The sequence below is a fragment of the Balaenoptera borealis genome (genome assembly GCF_965194805.1).
Source record: "Balaenoptera borealis genome assembly, chromosome: 5".
NCBI lineage: Eukaryota > Metazoa > Chordata > Mammalia > Artiodactyla > Balaenopteridae > Balaenoptera > Balaenoptera borealis.
In genome coordinates, this window is record NC_138862.1 from 55,603,835 (window position 1) to 55,628,045 (window position 24,211).

The 24,211-nt window shown below is 41.1% G+C and overlaps 1 protein-coding gene across 1 annotated transcript in view; it reads right to left on the reverse strand.

Moving 5' to 3' along the window:
• Window positions 1-24,211, reverse strand: part of MYH15 (myosin heavy chain 15) — a 205,282-nt gene that overhangs the window by 27,059 nt on the left and 154,012 nt on the right. The window contains 8 exon segments of the mRNA XM_082393599.1: window positions 4,831-4,946; window positions 7,783-7,824; window positions 7,827-7,832; window positions 7,836-8,060; window positions 9,901-10,360; window positions 13,887-14,062; window positions 15,289-15,344; window positions 16,425-16,583. Coding sequence (XP_082249725.1) covers window positions 4,831-4,946; window positions 7,783-7,824; window positions 7,827-7,832; window positions 7,836-8,060; window positions 9,901-10,360; window positions 13,887-14,062; window positions 15,289-15,344; window positions 16,425-16,583 — 1,240 coding nt within the window.

Below are 24,211 nucleotides of genomic sequence, written 5' to 3' on the forward strand. Positions count from 1 at the left end.
TTACTTGTGTGATCCTGTGCTCTCTCTTCCCCATCTATAGCAAACTTGGTGGCCACACATGGATGATCTGGCATCAGAAGATGGAAGGAACCTGGGTTCTTGAGTGACTTGGGATAGTGGCCCACTCTCCATCCTACCCCACATTGGACTCTGACACAAAGCAAAAATAAGCTTTGTTGGTTTTAAGCCATCAAGATTTGGTGGTTGTGAGTCAGGACAGTGTAACTGTTATAACACAGGCCCTGTTAAGCTCACCCTATGAAACAGGGCCTAGTACTGGGCAGATAAGACAAGACATACTCATAGAGCCCATCAGCACAAATAGCAGACACATTCATCTTGAGTCAGAATTAGGTTCCACACTGAGTTGTCTTTGAGCCTGTATTCTGATCTCTGAGGCCAGCAGGAAGTCACACAGCCTACAGAGGAGTAAGAGCGTGGTCAGAGTTTCCCGTTGGGTGACAGGTGGAGGTGCCACTTTTTGTGACCACCCTCACCCCATTGATGGGGGGGAGGTTTCAGAAGTAGTTATGCAAATGTACAGGAAAGAACTCTTTCTGGTTCCAGAGTCAGCACCTCTCCTTTGCCAGTGCCATGTCCTGGCTCCCACATGCTGTGGCCAGCCTCTCCTGCCTATCCTTAGGTCCTACGCTTTTTTCCTGCTCCCAGATCAGAATCCTACAGGAATGCCAGCACGTAATGTTACTAGAGACTGTTATGGCTGAATTTTGTCCCTCCTCTCTTCCCCCGAGCCAAATTCATATGTTGAAGCCCCTAACCCCCAGTACCTCAGAATGCGAGTAAATTTGGAGACAGGGCCTTTAAAGAGGTGATTAAGTTAAACGAGGCCCTTAGGGTAGGCCCTAATCCAATCTGACTGATGTCCTTATAAGAAGAGGAAATATGGACACACAAAGAGACACAGGGATGGGTGTGCACAGAGAAAAGAAAATGTGAGGACCCAGCAAGTTGGCCACCTGCGAGTCAAGGAGAGAAGTCTTAGGCCCAGACTTACCAGCAACTTGATCTTGGACCTCCAGCTTTCAGAAATGTGAGAAAAGAAATTTCTGTTGTTTAAGCCACGCAGTCTATTTTGTTATGGCAGCCCTAGCCCATAATACTACAGGGACACACACTCAGCATCACTGAAAGCTTTAAGACACTGCTCTGTCTTACACGAGGAAACTCATTTTTGCCACAGTTGACTCTCCTTATGCAGGAACACTAAGGCGTCTCTAAGCTGGTGTCAAAATCCTCTGTACAGAAATATATTCTACTTAGGCAGACAAAATGAATGTTTCAAATTGTACTTTTTCCACAGTTGTTTATGAAACTTCATGAGTGCCTACAGACAAGTAGAAAGTGCTACGGTTTAAGAGGCTTCTGTATAACACAGGCCTAGAGAATGGCCACTAAACGATCAGCGCATTCTTTAAAATGAAAGCTCCTCGAGTACGTTTTTTAAGAAAAATGAAGCAGTCAGGACCAGGGCAATATTGTAAGCAGTTCCTTTTCTTTCTTTCCTCTGTTTTTCTGAAATGTGAAATACAATTTGAGGAAAGAAACCAAATGCAAACAAAAACAAAACCATTCTTTTTTAAAACTTGAAAAAGTTAAGGATTTAAATTGACAGTCAATTCAATCAGTAATATTTTTCTCCTGCCATGTTGCTCATCTATATCAGGGAAATGAAAGATTTTCCTTAATTCTAATACATACGATTCAGCTTTAAAGTGATTAACAAGATATTTTGCTAACTAAATGCCATGTCTGAGTTTGAGCTCCTACTTCTTGAAGTCGCGCTAAAATATTTTCCTTAGAAATGAGAAGAGATTTAAACATATTCTTCTGGCAGAGACTCAGACAATAAAAGAAATTAAGTTGGATAGTACATGTAAATTGAGACCATGTGGCAAAGTTCGCTATTACTGAGTGCAGAGGAGTGAACAATATGGAAGGAAAAGATGACGGAATGTTACCAGGTACCTGAGGCCATAGGCTGGGGGTGGGCAAACTATGGGCTATGGGCCCAGCCACGACCATTTAATTTCTTATGGTCTATGGCTGCTTTCAAGCTACAATTGCAGAGTTGAGTAGCTACAACAGAGACTCTATGTCCTGCAAAGCCAAAAGTATCAACCACGTGACCCCATACATCTAACCCTTCCGTAGATGATCAAACCAAAGCAAACAAGCACATTTCGATAGAGTAAGGCGTTTCGATACCTCATTCCCAAAAGCTCCTTCCGCAGCACCTCGCTGGGTGTGTCCAGGGAGAGCAGAATGCAGGCCAGGGGCACCCGGGCCACTGAGAAGACCGCCACACATTTCAGCATTTCCTTGAATACCCTGAGTTGGGAGGGGGATGTATATAGTCAGTGGCCCCAGAAGATTCAGGACGCAACTGACCAACTTGTTCTCAACCCAGTCTGGGGCCTTGCAGCAGGGCCTGACTTAGACAGCAGTCATGGCCGCCAGCCGGCCTTCAAGGAGCCACGATGTCACTCTTCCTTTCCTGTGTGGAGGAGGGCAAGGATCAAAGCCGGCCATCAAAGCTCCTCCCCTCCTTCCAGCAGTGACTGCACTGTCGCCCGCCTACCTCTAGCTCTGCTAATTATAACGTTTGTAGAGAAAAACCAAAAAGCCCTAACAATCCATGAAAGTTTGGGAAGCCCCGTCTAGAAGAGCAGGCACAGCATCTTGCCAACATGAAGCGCTCAAATATCTGTTGAGCAAGTGAAACATACAACTCGCGTACCAGCTGCTCATTCTTCCACCACCAACAGGCTTCCAGCCCGGCTCATACAGGATCAGTCCTCGCCGAATGGAAAAGCAGCGGGCTAGCGGGCAGAGAATGAGTGAATGAGGTACCCGGTTTGCAGCTCTACCAAGGTTTTGCCTTTGCCTCTGAGTCTCTCTCCTGTTCTCCTGGTCCCTTCAGCTTCTCGGGTCCTGATTCACAGGCCTCCTTCAGTTTCTATGGCGCTTCCTAAGGATTATGTGAAATAGGACCTTGAACTTCATCTTTCCCTCAGGCAATATTTCCCTTGAGTTCTGGGTTTTACCTGGTTTACCCTTGATTGCTCAAAATCCTCTGCTTTGCTAGTATTTCCCCCTGGCATTCTCTTCAGTTTCCTTAAGATCCCATCCTCTCCTAACCCTGAAGTCAGATTAAACCCTTGGATTAGACCAAGGCATTCTGATCCAATCTCCACTGGCACAGGGCACTCACACCGAAAGGGTCTGCATGGTATTTGTGATATTTTGTGAAGATATGCTCATCTTTCCTTTCTGGATGTACCTATTACAGTTATTATGAATCATTAACTAAAACTCATGAATAGCTTATTCCTCCCTTCAGCTCGCCCTTCTTTTTTCAGCCCCTTTGCAGCTCCTGCCTCGTCTTCAGTTCTTTCTTCTCCCAGCCCTAGCTGTTTGGATCTCCAGCTTCCTGTGCACTAAAATTATTATAATTGGTGAACAGCTCTACAACATTCAGATGTACCTGACAAGATGCAGACTCTCAGGATTCAGTTTTACTTAGCTGGGTTTATTAATAGGCACAGGTTTGACGTTACCTGAAAAGAGGGGGGTTTTTTGTTTTTTTTTAACTGCACAAGGAGACATTCATTTTTGTTCCTCATGGAAGGAAGTAGGGCAAATATCAAGGCCCAATGTTTTTGCCCTCCATCAAAAAAAAAAAAATTATTTTAGACACGGACTCAGAGCCTCTTAAGTAGACCAGGATTCATCCCCACAGTCAGTCCTATAGAGGAAAGTGCCAGTGAGTGAGAGCAAAGATAACTCAAAGCACACAGAGGACCAAATTTGGCTTGACATCCTCATTAAAAAAAATGACCCCCATGGGAGTTTTGTCTGAAGATGGGCTATGGGTAAGAGGCCAGTTCAATTGAACATGGTAACTTTTTCTTTTAATTGTTTAACAAACACGTTTAAAGCAAATTGCCAGTTGAACCTCCCACTCAAAAAATGCTCTTCCATGCTGACATATGGCATTGACTTAAGGGAACAGATCAGATGGATAATACAATCATAGTTAATTCCATGTGTTTATAATTGTGCCTTTGATCTAGAGTGTGAAGTGCTTTGCCAACATCAGCTTACTGATCTTCCTCACCACCTTCTGTGACATGGATGGGGCTGCTTTCATCCCCTCACTTCACTGAGAAGCGAAGAAGCAAAATTTCTAAAATCATCAGCTTGTTATGATGAAGCTAAGATGAGATCCTGCAACCCAGGATTCCTGTTTAATTCAGTTTCCTGACTATTAAGACCCAGCTGCTTCAACAGGGATTCATAAGCAGCTTAGCTCTTGGCTTCGGCCCCTCTCCAAACAAATGGCTACAGGTACAGGCAGGGGGGATGTGGAAACTTCACTCTGATCCGACATTAATTTTAATGCCCAGCACCACATTTTTGAGTTCTTTTCCTCCACTGTTTAGCATTAGCAGTCAGTGTCTTGAACGCTCAAGAAAGCGGCTTGTTGTAGGGAAACCCAGACAGCATAAACAGTCCTTGCCCACATACTTATTCTTTTTTGGTGTGTTATCTTGAGTCTCGTATGCAAGTAGAAGCTGCTCGAAAAGAATTTTATACGAAAATCATAAAAACCTGATAGTAATCGTGTAGAGGTATTCCTTTATATTAACAGTGCTGAACTTACTAGAAAGATTCTAGTGTTGGGTTAGATTGGCTGTTTCTTTGGTAATAGTCCAACAAGGGTCATAAAAGCAGCCAAACACAGCGGGTTCTGTTCAGTTAAGGATTCTAAAATATGCAACTGTCACTCGTCAAAATAATTGTAAATACCTACATTTTTCTATTTCTTCATCTTTCTCTGAAAGCTTTCTTTCAAGTTCCGCTTTAGCTTCCGAGAGTGCAAGCTGCAGACAAAGAATCTTGCTTTCGTTGCGTTCCAGAGCTCCCTGAAATATATAAATAAAAAGCACTAAGTTCAGCCCACTTTTGGACAAAAGTATTGTTTTCTCTAAACGTATATCATTAATGGAGCTCTCTTGAGAATTGCTAGGAATAATCTAAGTTCAAATCAGGTCCCTGAAGACTGGAACAGGATGAGAGACAAGTGATTACTTTTGTTTGCCACATCACCTATAGATCTGATGTTCTGAGGGCTTTCAGCTGTAGTTCAAGAACTGGAATCTAAAGCATTTTTAAAATAGACATTTTCAGTCTGGTCTGTGACTATATTTCAATTTTTAAATTTATTACCCTTGACTTTTTCTAATGTTTCCATCTTTGGGATGAATCAATAAAAGCATGAAAACTAAAACAAGGAAGGTGATAACTCCTCCCTGGAAACTTTTATTTATTTCTGGACATCACAGGGGGATAGAAAAAAAGTTGAAAGCATTCAGAGAGCAAGAAACAGGACAGAGCTCAAATAAAGGAATTTATGATGTACCTGACACATAAGGCTTGGTGTGAGCCATTATCACCATAATTACTACTATTACTTCAAATGGATTGCTTTGACAGGCAGGGAAATCTCCTGCCCCTTTTAGTATTTAAATATAGGCAAGGCACATACTGCCAGGGATGTTATAAAGGTGTTTCAAGTTTGAAAGTGTAGGTTTGATTAAATCTTTAAAGCCTGTTCCAAAGACAAAATTCATATAAAAGAAACAAACAGAACACTTGGAGAATACTGAGGAGGATATTTATAAAGGGCACAAGGGGTGACCACCATCTATTGGTCAGTTAACCATTGGCAGACAGTCCTGAGGGCAAATGCAATTTTTCTAGCCTCTTCTGAGGAGTGCTTAGCACATACCATCAAAAGTAAAAGGTAAAACTGAATAGCAATTTCAAAATAAAAATAAGAAAGATGTTGGGACTTTAATATGGCTTACAGCCTTGCTGCTTTTCTCTCAATACTAACTTCAATATAAAAGAAAATAAATAAAAAACAAATGCCGGTATAGCAATTTCCCCCGAGGGAATGATGCCCTTCCTTCAGGGGGAAACTGTCACCTCTAACCCTTTTGAATGCACTGAGAAAGTGAATCTTTGAAGGTGACCTGGGATAATTTGAGTTTTGTGACTTCAAAAATAATCTGATAACGTTTCTCATAAAGGCTCACTCAGGAAAAGAAATAACCCAGTTTTACAAATACATGTCCAAACTGATGAAGTATTTATGGATGCAGCTGAAGACAAAACTTGAGAAAATGCGAATAGAATATAACGCCATCTAGTGCTACTAAATGGTATGAGCGCTGGGGCCTTAGCCATCTCACCTTCAACGGGGCAGGTCAATTTAATGTACAAAGATGTCTATACGTTACACAGGACTAAAGTTGCCCCGCCCAATCACAGTTCTCATTGGCTTCTCACGTTGCTTGAAATTTCTACCATAAAAGTTACTTCTTTGGGTTAAGGTGGTGGCTTTAGAAAGTCCCTAGCCAGGGTGGCCAGAGAACCGACGGGAACCAAAAGGAGCAAGTAAATGGGACAAAGTTCACCCACTTTACGAGGACCAGCCTTGTTAGGGGACACCACACTGCCAACTGAAAGGATTCTATATAAAATGTAGAAGGCCTCAGAAAACAATTTGCATAAAAAGACAAGAGCTGTGTCAAGAGCGGTCCACTTGACACATCTTCTGTCTGGTAGATTTCTTACAGAAATGTGGTGGTGAGATAAATTGATCAGACATTGCTTGACTCAGAGCAATCCTCTGGGGTCTAATTTTTTCATTATCACACCTTTCAAAAGGCCCGTGCCTGAAATGGACTTGCTGTGCCTTTTAAAAATTATTGTCTCTGTTGGAGGGTGAGTGGGTGAGGAATGCATTTTTAATGTGACTGGGTGCTTAGTCAGAGGGTAGGTCAAGAAAATGAAATTCAGCTGGGAGAAAAGAGGCTTTGTCGGCCTTGCTGACTAATTAATGACCGTGACAGGGTAACTTCCTTCTGAGTTCACTCTCTTTGGCAAAAAGATTTTCTCAGGGGTCCTTTCAATCACTCGCACACACCTAGGGATAAAGTCAGAGATCTTTCCTGAACTTTTAATCCATAACACTGAAAACACTCCTGTCAAACAACCCACACAAAGATGAGCTTTCAGCAAAAAATGTTTGAGAACATTGCTTTGAATTCATTTTTAAAACTACCTGAAGTTTTTTTTGGAAAAAAAAAAAAAGTGTTTCGACTGATTTTATTTAAAGAGAGGGGCAGGTATGAGGATATTTAGTTATTCAACATTCAACAAATATTTATTGAACCTCTACTGTATGCCAGGCAATGTTCTAGTCCAGTGCTTCTCAAACGTTAGGGTAAATATGAACCACCCAGGGATCTTGTTAAAATTCAGATTCTGATCCAACAGAGCTGGGGAGAGGGCTGAGAGTCTGAATTTCTAACAAGCTCCCCGGTGATGCCCATGCAACCGGTCCACAGGCCACGTTTAGAGTAGTGAGGGTCTAGGTACTGGGGATAAATTAGGGAACAAGATAGACATGGTTCTTGTTTTATTTATAATCAAGAGATTTGCATCCACGATTGTCTATCTTGTTCCCCTAGCCTCGATTTCCTCATTTGTACAGTGAGGAGGACAATAGTTTGCTAGGGTGATCACATAAAATAGTGCATACAAAGTACCAGGCATAGTGCCTAGCATGCAGTTAACCCCTGAATAAGGGTCAAGGGTTATAAGTGTGTTGTTGCTGTTGCTGTCACTAGAATGCAGGTCTTCTGCACCGTCACAGTGATGGAAGCCTGCTTTGCTCCCTGGAGGTAATACCTCGGCCTCTTCCAATGCCATTTGGACTTCAGTCTTTTCTTGTTTTCAATCTACTTCTTGACCTTTTCCATTTCACTTAAGTTCTTCTTTCCTTCTTTCATCTGATTTTTCAGATTAGAAATCTCTTCTGGAGAAGGATGAAAAACAAAGTTAGTGAAAAGAACCAGTCTCAGATCCATGATATCAGCCACAAGACACTGTTCCCAGAGGCCCACTGGGACCCTGGTCATGCCATCCTTGGTAACTCGATGGCAAGGCCACCGCTGGCACATATGGGACATTTGTTTGAATTAGAAAAAAGAATTCCCTCTTCAAAGTATTCTTTTGGCATCTGCCACAAGTTGCCTACAACAACTGGTGAGGATGGTGCTTCTCAGAGTATTGTGCATTGAACAACCTGTGCAACTGTACATGGCGGTCCTGCTTGTCAGAGCCATGCCAGATATTGCCTGGTGGGGCTCTAGGACACAGACCTGGAATCACTATTCCAGTGGAAGAGCTTAGCTATCAACACTGGTGGTGGCCACTGTGTCAGCTGTTGCTCAACACCAGAATGGGAACTTACAGCATAAGCTGGGTCATTGTCTGCCAGAAGCCAATGCATGAACCCTCTCATGAACACAAGTCTCTGAAAGAGCAAGGCATCATCCAGAAGTGACAAAACCTCCACCACCTGACGCTGTTATTGTCAGTTCTGCCTGTCCGTGAAGGAAGCCTCCAGAACCTAAGAGGTGTGGAGCAGGGCCAAGTGCTCTGGGAATTACCCACAGTCCAGAGGCAGTGGAAGGAATTCAAGAGCTTGACCGCTCCTCTGGCTCTGAGATCCCCAGCTAGCATAGGCTGTGACAAGAATTTTTTAGTTACAAAAACAAACCCATGAGATGGCAATTCTCATGTGAATAATAAATCCTTCTCTGATAAAGCCTCTCCAGAAGAGGGGCTCCCAGGAGAAAACTCAAGGCAGTGGTTCTCTACTCTGACCATACCTTAGAACACTCGGAGAACTTTTGAAAAAGACTTCGTCCCAGGCTCCGGCCCAGAGCAAGTATGGTCCCCACACAAACAGCACCAGCTTCGCTTGGGGACTTGTTAGAAATACAAACTCTTAGACCCCCTCCTAGACTTACTGGATCAGAAACTCTGACGGTGGGACCCAGCCAACCATGTTTTAACAAGCCCTCCAGGTGGTTCGGACGCCATGAAAGTTTTCTAACTGTTCCAGCACCTCTCACAGGTCCAGTCAGTGACCTGCTTGCTCATGGACTGGGTAGGTCAACAGAGAAAGCGAGTTTCATTTATGCCTCCAATAGTAATGAACTTACTCCCAGGGCATCTCCGGGTTGTAATGCACATCACTGTTGGTGCTGGTATAAGTTGGCAGCCTCTTTGAAGGGCTGCTGGGCAATATCTCAGAATTTGAAAATTCATTCCTTTAATCCAGCAATTTCATTTCTAGGAGTCTACCCTACTGAAATATTTGTACACGTCTGCATTGTACACGGATGTACAATATAGGATTATTTATAACTGTGAAAAATTTTATCTAAAATTAATAAGGTCTAGTTAAACGTGTTAGTCAGCCTTATCATAAAACACTCTGCCGCTAATTACAGTCACTTGGTAGGGCTCCAGCTACAGGCACATGGGAGGTGGCAGAGCCCGTAGTTAAGTGTGTATATGCCGGAATCAAGCTGGCTGGGCTCAAACCTCAGATCTGCTACTTATCAAATGTGAATTTGGCCAAGTTCTTAACCTTAAATGACTCAACCTAATCTGCATTTTACAGATAAACTAACACATAAGGCTGTTCTGAGAATTAAACAATGAATAGTTATATATAGAACAGTGCCTGGCACGTAGTATGGGCTATGGAAATACTTGTTAAATTCGAAAATAAGTTAATAAATGGAAAAAGTAAAAGGTATAGAATAATGTGTAATTTAAGTAAAAAATACCTGCACGCATATTATGCAGTTTATGGATATAAAGAAATTCTTAATAGGCTTCCTTTACTGACAGGAACTGGGGCTAAAGTTAGGAAAGTACTCGTATTTTTAGAACTCCTTTAATGAAAATAGTATCTGTAGTTAAAAAAAAAAAATCCAAAGTTAGTATTCAAAACGGCAAAGTTAAGACCCGAGCGAGGCCGTGACGATGCTGAGGTTTCTGCGCATCGAGGCACCCTTGCCCTTGGCGCAGGGTCCCCCGGGGCCCCTGCTCCGGTTCCCAGGGCAACGTACCCGTCAGGTTCCTGTCCTCCCTCCGGAGGGTCCGCTGGCTCGCGGCGCTCTCCTCGCAGGTGCGCCTGAGCTCGGGGAGCTGGGCGCTGAGGGCCCGGGCCTCCTCTGCGAGGCGCCCGGCATCGCCTGAGGCTCCTCGTGCCCCCGCCTCCAGCCGTGCAGGCACGTGTCGAAGCGGCGCTGCTGCCGGTCCAGCACAGCGCGCCTTCCCACCACGCGACAGGGTGTCCCCGAGCTCGAGCTGCGGTCGGAGCCTGGCCCCCTCCAGGGAGGCCCTTCTGGCATGGGCCACCCCCATGGCTGCGGCAGCCTCCTGCGACCGAATTGCCAGCTTCCTCCTGAGAAGGGGAGGTCCAAAGGGCGAGTGAAGCCATAACCCTCAGAGAGCCCGTGCAGTGTGTCCTTATTAAACACAGCACTCGGGTACAAATGAGGTGGGGGTGCCCTGAGGGTGGCTTCATAGTCTGAAGGGGAAGCAGCTTGTGTCTGACAATGACCTCCTTGTGCCTGTGGAACCCAGATGTCTGCTGACCACCACACTCTGGCATCTGTGTCCACATGTCCTTTATTTCCCCCCACCCTTTGCCAACCTGGACTTGAAACTCAGAACCTCTGAATCCCTGTAAGTATCTGCTTCCCCTGAACCTTAAGTGAGCAATACAGATTTTAGCGAAGACTTCATAAGAAATGGGAGAAAGAGGAAGATGGTACTGAACACCCGACAGTAAGCAACCGTTAAAAGTCTTAGGGCTCGTCTAGTCTCTAAAGAGCTCCTTGGCTTTATTGCTTCCAAGGAGCCTTCTTTGGCTCTCTCCCGCTCACTGTCTCCCCCTCTCATCATGGGACTCCTAAACATGCCCGAATTATCTTTTCTCTGAATTTCTTCTCCATCTCAGCTCCTCTTCCCAAATTTATATACCCACATCCAGCCCAGCGTTATGCTCACTTATCAGGTCCTACTGCTGTCGGGGGTACTTTAGCCCCTGTCTGTCCTCCCTCCAGAATCCTCTGAGATGCAGTGGCTTATTAAAATGCTTCCTCTACCGTCCTTACAAGGCTCATACGCTTCCTTATGGATGCAAAGTGTTCTCTTGCTCCCGTCTCCCGCAGGGACACTGGCAGTCCCATTCTTACTCATTCATCACACCTCTTAGATGAAAGGTACTGTATGTACCAAAGCTTTTTCCAATCTACAGTTATTAAACAGAAAAAGATCCTCAGGAATTAACATGTTCCACACAGCAGCCCAACACAGCGGGGTGCTCATAAAGCCCCCTTTTGGTGGAATCCTGCAAAAACCAATCTGTGCTCAGTGTCTAAGAAAGACCTGGGCTCTAACAAGTACTCCTTGCTCACTGGCTTTCTAACCATAGTCACTTCACATCTTTGCTTCATCTTTCTTAACTGGTAAGAAGAGATTCTGCTGTACCACATGGTGACTATCATTAATAATACTGTATTGTGGGCTTCCCTGGTGGCGCAGTGGTTAAAGAATCCGCCTGCCAATGCAGGGCACACGGGTTCGAGCCCTGGTCCGGGAAGATCCCACACGCCGAGGATCAGCTAAGCCCGTGCACCACAACTACTGAGTCTGTGCTCTGGAGCCCATGAGCCCCAACTGCTGAGCCTGTGCTCTGCAACAAGAGAAGCCACCGCAATGAGAAGCCTGCGCACCGCAACGAAGAGTAGCCCCCGCTTGCCACAACTAGAGAAAGCCCGCGTGCAGCAACGAAGACCCAACGCAGCCCAAAATAAATAAAATAAATAAATTTATAAAAAAATAATAATAATACTGTATTGTATATGTGAGAGTTGCTATGAGAATAGAGCTCTAGTGTTCTCACCATAACAACAATAAAATGGTAATTTAGTGGGGTAAAGGAAGTGTTAACTAATCATGCTGTGGTAAAGATTTCTCAACATGTGCATATAACAAATTATCACATTTTACACCTTACTTGTATACCCTACACAATGGTATATGTCAATTATATCTCAATAAGGGAGAAAAAAAAGGAGATTCTGATGCTTTATCCCACCTAAAACAGGAGTCTTGTAAAATAATTACACATATTTTAACTACTTTAGAAATGCTCAACTGGAACCAGAAAATGGGAATTTTACTTTGGGTGACCAACTGCTGGGGGACTGAGGGGTTGTACCAGGACATGGTGCTATCAGTGCTCAAACTTGGCAAGTCCAGGGCAAACTGGACAATTGATCACCTTCATTTGACTGATAATGTTGTTCTACATTTACTACCAGCTACAATTTTGCTCCTCAACTTGCCAACCAGAAGCACCTATGTAGTTTCCTAGAATATGAAAGAAGGTGTGGGAGATGCAGAAATCAGATCCCTATCCTTGGGGAACTCAGAAGCAGTAAATGGGGTCTCAGGGGAGCTTGATTCCACTAAACTAACTCATCATGTGAACCCCAGCCTGGAAATCTAAGTAGACAGATCCTCAACTTTCCAATTAAAAAAAATGGAATCCTAGATTTTTTTGCAGTTCCACATCCCTTAGGGGTTTTAGTGGGAAATCATAATACAGACAATGCTTTATTTATTTGATGTTCAACTAAGTTTAAAGCAAAAAAATAAAAAAGTCTTTGGATATTTTCTCATTTGCCCATCATTTCTCTTTAGCTGTCATGTACTACAGGACCACAATTTGTTAGTTCCAACAAATCCATGTGGTCATAAGTAACCTATATACTTTCCCTCTTTTCTGTCCCTCCCTAAGAAACCTTCAAACAGAGTGACTGGTAGACACTTTCACCAGAATTCTTCAATTATTAGGAAAAAATAAATCTTACTTTAGAAGCGAATGCCATATTTTGGATATGAGGCGCCATTTCAGTTCAAAGCCCCACTTTTCTGCAGTCCAGAGTTTTTAACACATTTACTGCAGGTATTTTTAGTATCTGTCATCCCAAAGCCCTTTTTAAGTTACTGTGGCTACAGAGACAGATTGCTTGGTACCCCTTCAGGGACAGAACACAGCAGCTGTTCAGCACGTGCCCAGCAATGCCTTTCAAAGATTTAGGTGAAGAACTGAAAAAATAATATTTTTGGTTGATGCTAAAGAGAAATGTATTGATCTGCCCTGAATTTCTGCCAAGCTACCAAGCCAGGGATACACTCTTTTGAGTCAACCTTTAATGATTATAAGCTGGGGACGGTTTGACACTTTCTCTCAAAGACACACAGTCCTTTGACCTCTGAGCAAAATGCTTTAGAACTACGTCCTGGTACTAAGTCTTGATTCATGTGGGCCCCAAACTTCTGTAGTTCCTGAGAAGAACTTCTAAAGCCTTTATGTAGTGTTGGCTATAAAATCAATATCCTAACCTTAGAGGTGGCCCAAAGGCACTTTCTTTTCAAAGAAAGCTTTGTCCCATAGGCAGGATGACAAGTCCTAATACGTTTCCAGCTGCCCCTGTCCATCTTCACAGACCACTTTGTAGTCTACAAGTTGTAGACCAGAGACATGATGACTTTAATGTACGGAGACATGTACACACACGGACTCCATTATTTGGGTGTTCCAAATGAAACACAGGATTTTCGTGCTAGCCTACTTTCAAACCCTAGTTCAAAGTCACATCTATGAAGACTTCCCTTGTACCCCTAGAAAGAACCTCTTTTTTTCCCCAGGACCTCTCTCTAGTCTTTGTCACTCTGTATTATAATTTTCATTTTTGAACCCCTCTAGAGCATGTGCTTCTTGCCAGTGGTGGCTGTTTTCAGCTTTGGTCTTGGGCTAGTTCACACACTTGGTGACGATTAGCTTAGTGAACACATGTGGCCTCGAAGACAAGTCACCGTTCTCCGAGTCCTCTGTGCAGCCCTGCCCCACTCACTCGGCGTCCTCCAAGTCCTCAGTGCTCCGGATGGTGTCGTCTTCACACTTGGTTCTCCACTTCACCATTTCAGCATCGCCTGTGCACAGGGCCCGGAGCAGCTCAGCCTTGGCCTCTTGCTCTTCCTGGTACTGCGCTCGTAGAAGGTCACAGTCACGCTTGGCCGACTTCACGGCCTAGGCCAGGGCGCTCTGTGACCGTAGGGGACACAACACGTGTTACAAAAAGGCACCACGGCCATTAACAAACGATGAAAGGCTTGGAGGTGACATCATCGTTTTTAGATAAGGTTAATAACCACCTGTCACAAAGGCAAGCTGAACCTGAACCTCGTAAGATGACACCAGGGAGAGAATTTGGGACAAGAAGAGAAAGGAGAGAGTATCTAATTGCTGCCGTTAAAACAAGGAAGAGCGTTCTATTTAGGGAAATGCCAGCCTGACTATGCGGGCTTCAACAATAGACAGGCCTGGAGTTCTAGAAATAGTGCAGAATGCAAAGGCAGCAAGAAGAACACTCACTGTCATTTAGGTAATAAGATTTATATTTAGCAATATACAAGAGTTAGATCTTGTTTGGACTAGAAAGGACCAATGAGCTTAGTCTAGCCTTTTCATTCTATTCATAAGGAAAACAAAACCTTTTATTTCACATGTAAATCCCTAAAAACTTTAAAACTTTAAAACAGTACTATCCAATAGAATTTTCCATAGTGATGAAAATATTCTATATGTACACTGCCAATATGGTAACCACTAGCCACGTGGCTGTTAAACACTCAAAATGTGCCCAAAACAAGGTCAAATTCAGTCAAAACTGAATTTCAAATTTATTTAATTTTAATTAATGTCAATTTAAATTCAGGTAGCCACCTGTAGTGTAGTACTGGCTACTGTATTTACTGGACAGTAGAGCTCAGTTTAATGACTATTGCTGGCACTTAAGGGGTGGTCTGGTTAACCTAGCAACATCATTCCCAAGAGATAACCTAGTCTACTGTGAAGAACCAAGGTCACTGCCAGCCCTCATGGGTCCTTAATGCAAATTAGGAAACAACATCTTCTCAGGTAGATGCAGCTCTGAAAGCACAAGGCTTGGTTAATGGCAGCCTCAGGCAGACACATTTGGGCAGTGAATGAGGAGCAATAATACACAGCGACCCTAAGAAGGACACAGGCTTTGGAATCTGGGAAACTTGGCTTCAAATTGCTACCCTTCCTCTTATTTAATATATATTTATTAAACGCCTGTTCTAAGCAATAGTGTTAACTGAAGTAAAAGAGATGGAGACAAAGCCTTTGTCCAAAGGAGCTAAAAAGAGTAAGAGGATATATAAAACAAACATGTACAAAAATTACTAAATAAAATTGCTGACAGCACTGAGAACATAAAACAGACTGACATGATGAGGAACGTTTGGTTCTTTCTCATCATCCCCCAAAGGCCTTGGGGAAGGGCCTTCAAACAGTGGGAACAGCAGTTACAAATGTCCTAAGGCCAGAATGATGGCAGCTTGTATAAGGGGCAGCAAGGAGGCCAGGGTGACTGGAGGGGAGTAAATGACGGAAGCAGCTGTGGAAGGTAAGGTCACAAAAGGAGGCCGGAGCCAAGAAAGGGGGCCTTGTATGCCAGTTGGAAGCCACTGGGAAGTCAGCCAGAGAGATCTTCTAAACTATAAATCTAGTCATTTCACAACCTGCTAAACTTCCTTCACAGTATACTACCAGCTGTATGACCTTGGATGAGTTGTCTTCTCAAAACCTTGTTTACTTCATGTAAAAAAATATAATTCTACCGGTTTCATATGACTTATATATGAAGGTTTAGATGGCATGAGAGAAGTGTCTAGCATGATGTCTGATGCACAAATCATGACAGTAATTTGAAAATGTACATATGATATAGAAAATAAGGAGAGTAGAAGGAATAAAATAAAACATTTAAAAACTGAAGTCTGAAGAGATGCAGTGAGATTATATACAAGTGAAGTCCTTTGGGGTCTTAGTAAGAAAGAGGCCTTGAATATGAGCTAAGAACAGACTTGAATACCAGGGCTCAAAAATCCATCTCTCATCTTAGTCACTATGCTTTAACATTAAAGAACCACTTTCACTGTGGTCACCTGCTAGCAACATTATATATTCTCTTGGGAAGAAATGACTAATAATGACTAATATTTATAATATATTGACAATTTGAAAATAATATTGAGCTAATCCAGCCCCATTCATTTTATCCTGCTCTTTTATTTAATTCCACTTCTTTGTGCAATTCAGAATCAAAGACCCATAAAGAACTTTGCTGACTTTCTGTTCTAGCAATAATGCAAGATAGAAACACATACTTTGTTTGCCCTAAATCCGACAAACTAGAGAAGCGATCTGAATTACTGAGGATGTTCCTTCAGTGACCAGAGTCCTTCCTGGCACGTATAAGATCCAACACATCTTTTTCTATAACTTCTAGGGCACTTTCCCCCCTTCTTTTATATGAGAAGATATTCAGGCTGACCTAGCAAGCACTATTTTTTTTTTTAACATACAGTCAAGCTCCTGGTGAGAAATAATAGATGCATGACTTTGGTCTCTTCTGCCAATTGCCATTTCAGGTCTTGAATCTGCAGAGCGAAGGTAATCTTTTCCCTGGGAAGTTGTTTTATCAGAGCTTCCTTTTCTTCTAGCCTTTTTAGGAACTCACCTACAAAAAGATTTCACAAAATAAGTTAATCATGGTCTTCTTATCTACTGCCTTTCCCACTTAACTTGTTGGCTTAAGAGCAACTAATATGATCCACATATTTTTGATATTTATAAAGAGTCAAGGGTCCAGTTATCAGCAAACCATGGCAATGATCCTTTCCCGAACTCTTGAGAGTGAGCTACCATTTATTGAGAATCTTCCATAGAGCAAGTACTTTATATATATTATCTAGTTTAATTTTTATAGCTACTTGATAACATAGGTATTATGTTACCTCTTTTTCAGAAGGGAAAATATGGCAACTGACTTAAATGTGATTGAGACACAAACCTGGTTACTAGCTATGCAATGGATGTAGATTCAAGTTAAGCTTTTAATCCTGAGGAATGCATTCTTTCTTCTGTGCCATGCTCCCTTGTTTACTATGTGTGGCTCTACAAATTTCTGACCATATGATTTTTAGATAATTACAACTTCTTTGCCTCATTTGTAAATTGAGGATGGCAGTAAAATATTGTTAATGAAAATTAAATGAGTGTGAATGTACTTTGTAGACTGAATTGCTAAATAAATATTAGAAATCGTCATTAAATGGTACAGAATGTGACCAAGAGAAGGGTAAATTTTATTTCACTCTAGTCTACTTTCCCAGCTTAGCTTATTCCATTAATGATAGGTGAGAAATGCCTTGGTTATTAGAAATGGTATTAAAGCAGAGCCAATCCTGAGCAAAGGCAGTTACTTCTATTATGCAATTAGTGCAATAATAAAAGCCCCAAATATTTATGATTCCCACCCCTCTTGCTACAAACAAGTTCTAAAACTCTCAACATCATAAGAGTGTTTGGGTTAAAACAGCAATTCCCAAACTTTTTGGTCTCAGGAACACTTTATATGCTTAAAAAATTTTGAGGACCCCACAGAGATTTTGTTTATATGAGTTTTATATTAACAGTGTATTCGAAATTAAAAGAGAAATTTAAGGTATGTATTTACTCATTTTAAAATAATAAAAATCTTAATGACATGTTAACAGAAGCAATGATTTTTAGAGGGAAAACTGTATGTTCCAAAACAAACAAAAAATTAGTGAGAAAAATACGCTTATTTTATATTTTTTAAAATCTCTGGCTTAATAAAAGTCAGCTGGTTGAAGAACCCAACTGTTCTGGTTGAAGCATATGAAGAAATCCAGCCTCTCACAGATAAGTAGTTAGAAAAGGGAGATATGTTTTTATAGTCTTTTCAGATAATTGTGACTATTGTTTGATACTGTACCAAAACTCAACAAATAGAAGTTTCTTAAGGGTTAATGGTATAATCCATATAAATGAATTTTTTATTCTGTTACATTAAAATTCATGCATCTGTCTTCAACTTTGAGTAGATCTTTTACCTACACATGATTTTGCAACATCAAGCAGTGGTGATTTGAAAAGTATACGTTTACTGAATTATGCAGATTTTCCAAATGTTAACACATTTCATCACAAAATATTTTAAAAATCATATTTGTTAATATCACCACTTATCTCATAAGAAAAGCCTTTAAGGTTCAGCTCAAGATGGGGGAGTTAGAAGATCCTGAGTTCATCTCCTCCCATGGACACACCAAAACTACAACTACATATGGAACAACTATCTCTGAGAACAACCTAAAGACTAGCAGAACAGATTTTCTACAACTAAGGCTATAAAGAAAAGACCATGTGGGGAATGGGTAAGAGGGCAGAGACATGGTCTAATCAGAGCCCACACCCCCGATAAGGCAACTAATAAGTGGGAGGGATATCACAACTGTGGAGGTCCCCACTGGGGAGTGAGGGGTCCAAGCCCCACATCATGCTCCCCAGCCCAGGGTTCTTGCACCGGGAAGACAAGCCTCCGTAATGTCTGGCTTTGAAAACCAATGGGGCTTAGGGCCGGGAGAGCCAGAGGACTGCAGGAAACTGCAGACAATGCTTGTGTACAAACTCACTTGCTCTTGGTCCCAATAGAGAGGTAACAGCTTGAAAAACATCTGCGTCGTACAAGAAGGAAATTCATTGACTAATATTAGGACATATTTTGGAGAGGCAGGGATCTGGCAGAACTTTCTCCAGTGGCAGAAGCACTTGTGGGCACCTTTTTATTTTTATTTTTTCAACTCTTCTGCCACATAGCTGGCTGGCCCAGGACTGGTGGGCACCATTTCTGTTACTTTCAATCAACCTAGCTAACACGGTGTACACTGCCCCAACATTCCATTGAGGACCCACCTTGGAAGGCCCCTCAAAAACCACTCCATGTCCACTCCATCGGGCAGGTGGCACAAGTTGGCACTGGTGTCCCTCCAAAGTGGCTCTTACCTCATCCAACCTGGTGAGCCACCTTGGCCAGCATCAGCACGCCCTCCAAGGAGCTCCCACTTGGGGGTCAGTGCCATCCACAGCACACCTACAGCAGTCACAACCAAGCTATGCAGCCAGCCAGGCCTGGGGCCAGCTCCCTCAACCAGTGTGCCCACAGCAATTGTGGCCCAACCACAATAAGAGGGTGTATGCAGCCCAAACAGGGGAAACCCTGGGAAAAACTGGCTCTGGTGACCATGGGGAATCGTACCACACATAAGGCCACTCTCTCAAGACTAGGATATGGAGCTGATCTACCTAATACATAGAAAGAAACACAAAGAGTTAGGCAAAGCGAGGAGACAAAGGAATACTTTCCAAATGAAAGAACAAGACAAAACTCCAGAAAAAGAACTAAACAAAATGGAGATAAGCAATTTATCAGAAAAGAATTCAAAGTAATACTCACAAAGATGCTTACCAAACTTAGGAGAAGAAGGGGTGAACTCAGTGAGAACTTCAACAAAAATATAGAAAATATAACAAAGAACCAATCAGAACTGAAGATTGCAGTGACTGAAATGAGAACACATTAAGGTTATCAACAGCAGATTAAAAGATCCCAAAGAACAGATCAGCAATCTGGAAGATGAGGTATTGGAAATCACCCAATCATAACAGCAAAAAAGAAATCTCTCTTTTTAAGAGAGATTAGTTTAAGGGATCTCTGGGACAACATCAGGCATACTAACATTTGTGCTATAGAGGTCCCAGAAGGAGGGGAGAGAGAGAGAGAGAAAGACATAGAGAGAGACAGAGAGACAGAGAACATATAGAGGGAAAATACCTCAACATAATAAAGACCATCTATGACAAAAGCACAGCTAACATAATACTCAATGGTGAAAACTCAATGGTGAAGATGGCTCAAAGATCAGGAACAAAACAAGGATATTCGTTTTTGCCACTTTTATTCTACACAGTACTGGAAGTCCTAACCATAGCAATCAGAAAAGAAAAAGAGATAAAGACATCTAAATTGGAAAGGAAGAAATAAAACTGTCACTATTTGCAGATGATATGATACTATACATAGAAAACCCTAAAGACTCCATCAAAAAACTATTAGAACCAATAAACGAATTCAATAAATTTGCTGGATACAAAATCAATATACAGAATCAGTTAGATTTCTGTACACTAATAACAAACTATCAGAAAGAGAAATGAAGAAAACAATTCCATTTACAATTGCATCAAAATGAATAAAGTACCTAGGATTAAATTTAACCAAGGAGGTGAAAGACCTGTACTTGGAAAACTATAAGACACTGATGAAAGAAACTGAAGATACAAGTAAATGGAAAGATAGTCTATGTTCATAGATTGGAAGAATTAGTATTGTTAAAATATTCCTACCCAAAGCAATCTACAGATTCAATGTAACCCCTATCAAAATACATTTTTGGCATTTTTCACAAAACTAGAACAAATAACCCTAAAATTTGTATAGAACCACAGGAGACCCAGAATAGCCAAAGCAATCATGAGAAAGAACAAAACTGGAGGTATCATACTCCTTGATTTCAAACTATGCTACAAAGCTACAGTAATCAAAACTTTATGATACTAGTACAAAAATAGACACATAGTTCGATGGAACAGAATAGAGAGCCCAGAAATAAATGCACACTTACATGGGCAGTTAATTTACAACTAAGAAGCCAAGAACATACAGTGGGGAAAAGACAGTCTTCAATAAATGGTGTTGGGAAAACTGGAAGCTAAATGAAAGGAATCAAAATGGACTATTTTCTCACACCATGCACAAAAATAAATTCAAAATGACTTAAAGACTTAAATGTAAGACCTGAAACTATAAAACTCCTAGAAGAAAACATAGACTGTATACATTTTGACACTCGTCTCAGCAATATGCTTTTGGATCTCTTTCCTCAGGCAAGGGAAACAAAAGTAAAAATAAACTAATGGGACCTAATCAAACTAAAAAGCTTTGGCGCAGCAAAGGAAACCATCACAAAACGAAAAGACAACCTACTGAATGGGAGAAGATATTTGCAAATGATATATACAATAAGGGGTTAATATCTAAAATATACAAAGAATTCACACAACTCAATATCAACAAAACAAAAAATCTGATATAAAAATGGGCAGAGGACCTGAATAAACATTTTTTTTCCCCAGGGAAGATATTCAAATGGCCAACAGACACATGAGAAGATGCTCAACATCACTAATCATCAGGGAAATGCAAATCAAAAGCACAATGAGATATCACTTCACACCTGTCAGAATGGATACATCAAAAAGACAACAAATAACAAGTGTTGGTGAGAATGTGGAGAAAAGGGAGCCCTTATGCACTGTTGATGGGACTGTAAATTGGAGCAACCACTATGGAAACAGTATGGTGGTTCCTTAAAAACTTAAAAAAAATTTAAAACCTTATACAATCCATCAGTTCCACTTCTGGATACTTACTGGAAGAAAATAAAAACACTAATTTGAAAAGATATGTGCACCCCTATATCCATAGCATCATTATTTATAATAGCCAAGATATGGAAGCAACCTAAGTTGTCTTTCAATAGATAAATAATGAAGATGCAGTGTGTGTGTGTGTGTGTGTGTGTGTGTGTATTCAATAGAATATTACTCAGCCATAAAAAATAGTGAAATTATGTCATTTGCAATAACATGGATGGGCCTAGAGGGTATTATGCTAAATAAAATAAGTCAGACAAAGACAAATACCATATTATTTCACTAATATGTGGAATCTAAAAAAAAAAAAAAAGAACAAACAAGACTCATAGATACAGAGAACAAAGTGGTGGTTGCCAGAGGGGAAGGGGGTGGGAGGGTTAAGTGAAATAGGTGAAGGGGATTAAGAGGTACAAACTTCTTATTTTTGTTATAAAACAGGTAAGTCATGGGGACATGATGTACAGTATAGGGAATAGAGTCAATGGTACTGAAATAACTTTGTACAGTGACAGATGGTTACTAGACTTATTGTGGTGAGCAATTTGAAATATAAATAAATGTTGAATCACTATGTTATATACCTGAAACTAATATCATATTGTACATCAACTATATTTCAATAAAAAAGGAAGAAAAAAGAAAAGTCTTCAAGAATTGAGAGCCATCAAGCTTATGATGGTACCTACCTGTTTTCCGAAATCTAATTTTTTACCTAAAAGCTCCACTTTTATTATTGGCAACAAATATTGTCAGCTGTTTTCCTTGTAGTGACAGGCTCACTTTGTTCATTTTTGAGAAAATATCTGCACTATCTAAGTCTGAATAAGCATAGTTTGTCAAATGTTCTTTCAAGTAAATATGATTCTTCCTGAAAAGATTGCTAGTTCAACTCAGAACTTGCACAATCACACATCCTACTTCAGTATGAAATGGAAGTGCTTTATGCATACTTTTTGTTTTGTCACACAGAATATTAAAAAGATATATACTCGGGGTTGAGATGTAGTATAATTAATTTTTACTGTTTCATTAAAGACATTCTTAAGTAAAACTGACTATTTTTATTTTAAACTGTTGAGTATGTACCAGTGAATACAATGATTAATACTACAGTGTGGTGCTACTGCCTCGGCTTGTGATAAGGCTCCAGCAGTTTTAATCGTCATTGCTTTTGCACCATCAATAACAGTGGCAAAAGAATTTAAAAAGCAAACAGCATCTTAGTATTAGAATGAAATAGTTCTAACCTCTTACTTAGTTCCCCTAAAAGAGTCTTGACAATTGCTGGGGTTGCACAGACCAAAATTGAGAAGCTCTGGGTGACACATCATATTTAAAAGTTTTCTGGGGAAATGCCAATCCATTAGGGCAGCAGTCCCCAACCTTTTTTGCACCAGGGACTGGTTTTGTGGAAGACGATTTTTCCACGGACGGGGTCAGGGGGGATGGTTCAGGTGGTAATGCAAGCGATGGTTCAGGCTGTAATGAGAGTGATGGGAAGCGATGGGGAGAGGCAGATGAAGCTTCGCTCACTCGCCCACCACTCACCTCCTGCTGTGCAACCTGGTTCCTAACAGGCTGTGGACCGCAGCCCAGCGGTTAGGGACCCCTGCATTAGGCGGTTAAGACAAACATATCTACGATAACAAACACAAAATATTTAAGAAAATGGGAATAGGAACATACATATCGATAATTACCTTAAATGTAAATGGATTAAATGCTCCCACCAAAAGACACAGACTGGCTGAATGGACACAAAAACAAGACCCATATATATGCTGTCTACAAGAGACCCACTTCAGACCTAGAGACACATACAGACTGAAAGTGAGGGGATGGAAAAAGATATTCCATGCAAATGGAAATCAAAAGAAAGCTGGAGTAGCAATTCTCATATCAGACAAAATAGACTTTAAAATAAAGACTATTACAAGAGACAAAGAAGGACACTATATAATGATCAAGGGATCGATCCAAGAGGAAAGTATAACAATTGTAAATATTTATGCACCCAACATAGGAGCACCTCAATACATAAGGCAAATACTAACAGCCATAAAAGGGGAAATCGACAGCAACACAATCATAGTAGGGGACTTCAACACCCCACTTTCACCAATGGACAGATCATCCAAAATGAAAATAAATAAGGAAACACAAGCTTTAAATGATACATTAAACAAGATGGACTTAATTGATATTTATAGGACATTCCACCCAAAAACAACAGAATACACATTTTTCTCAAGTGCTCATGGAACATTCTCCAGGATAGATCATATCTTGGGTCACAAATCAAGCCTTGGTAAATTTAAGAAAATTGAAATCATATCAAGTATCTTTTCCGACCACAACACTATGAGACTAGATATCAATTACAGGAAAAGATCTGTAAAAAATACAAACACATGGAGGCTACACAATACACTACTTAATAACGAAGTGATCACTGAAGAAATCAAAGGGGAAATCAAAAAATACCTAGAAACAAATGACAATGGAGATACAACGACCCAAAACCTATGGGATGCAGCAAAAGCAGTTCTAAGAGGGAAGTTTATAGCAATACAAGCCTACATCAAGAAACAGGAAACATCTCGAATAAACAACCTAACCTTGCACCTAAAGCAATTAGAGAAAGAAGAGCAAAAAAACCCCAAAGCTAGCAGAAGGAAAGAAATCATAAAGATCAGGTCAGAAATAAATGAAAAAGAAATGAAGGAAACAATAGCAAAAATCAATGAAACTAAAAGCTGGTTCTTCGAGAAGATAAACAAAATT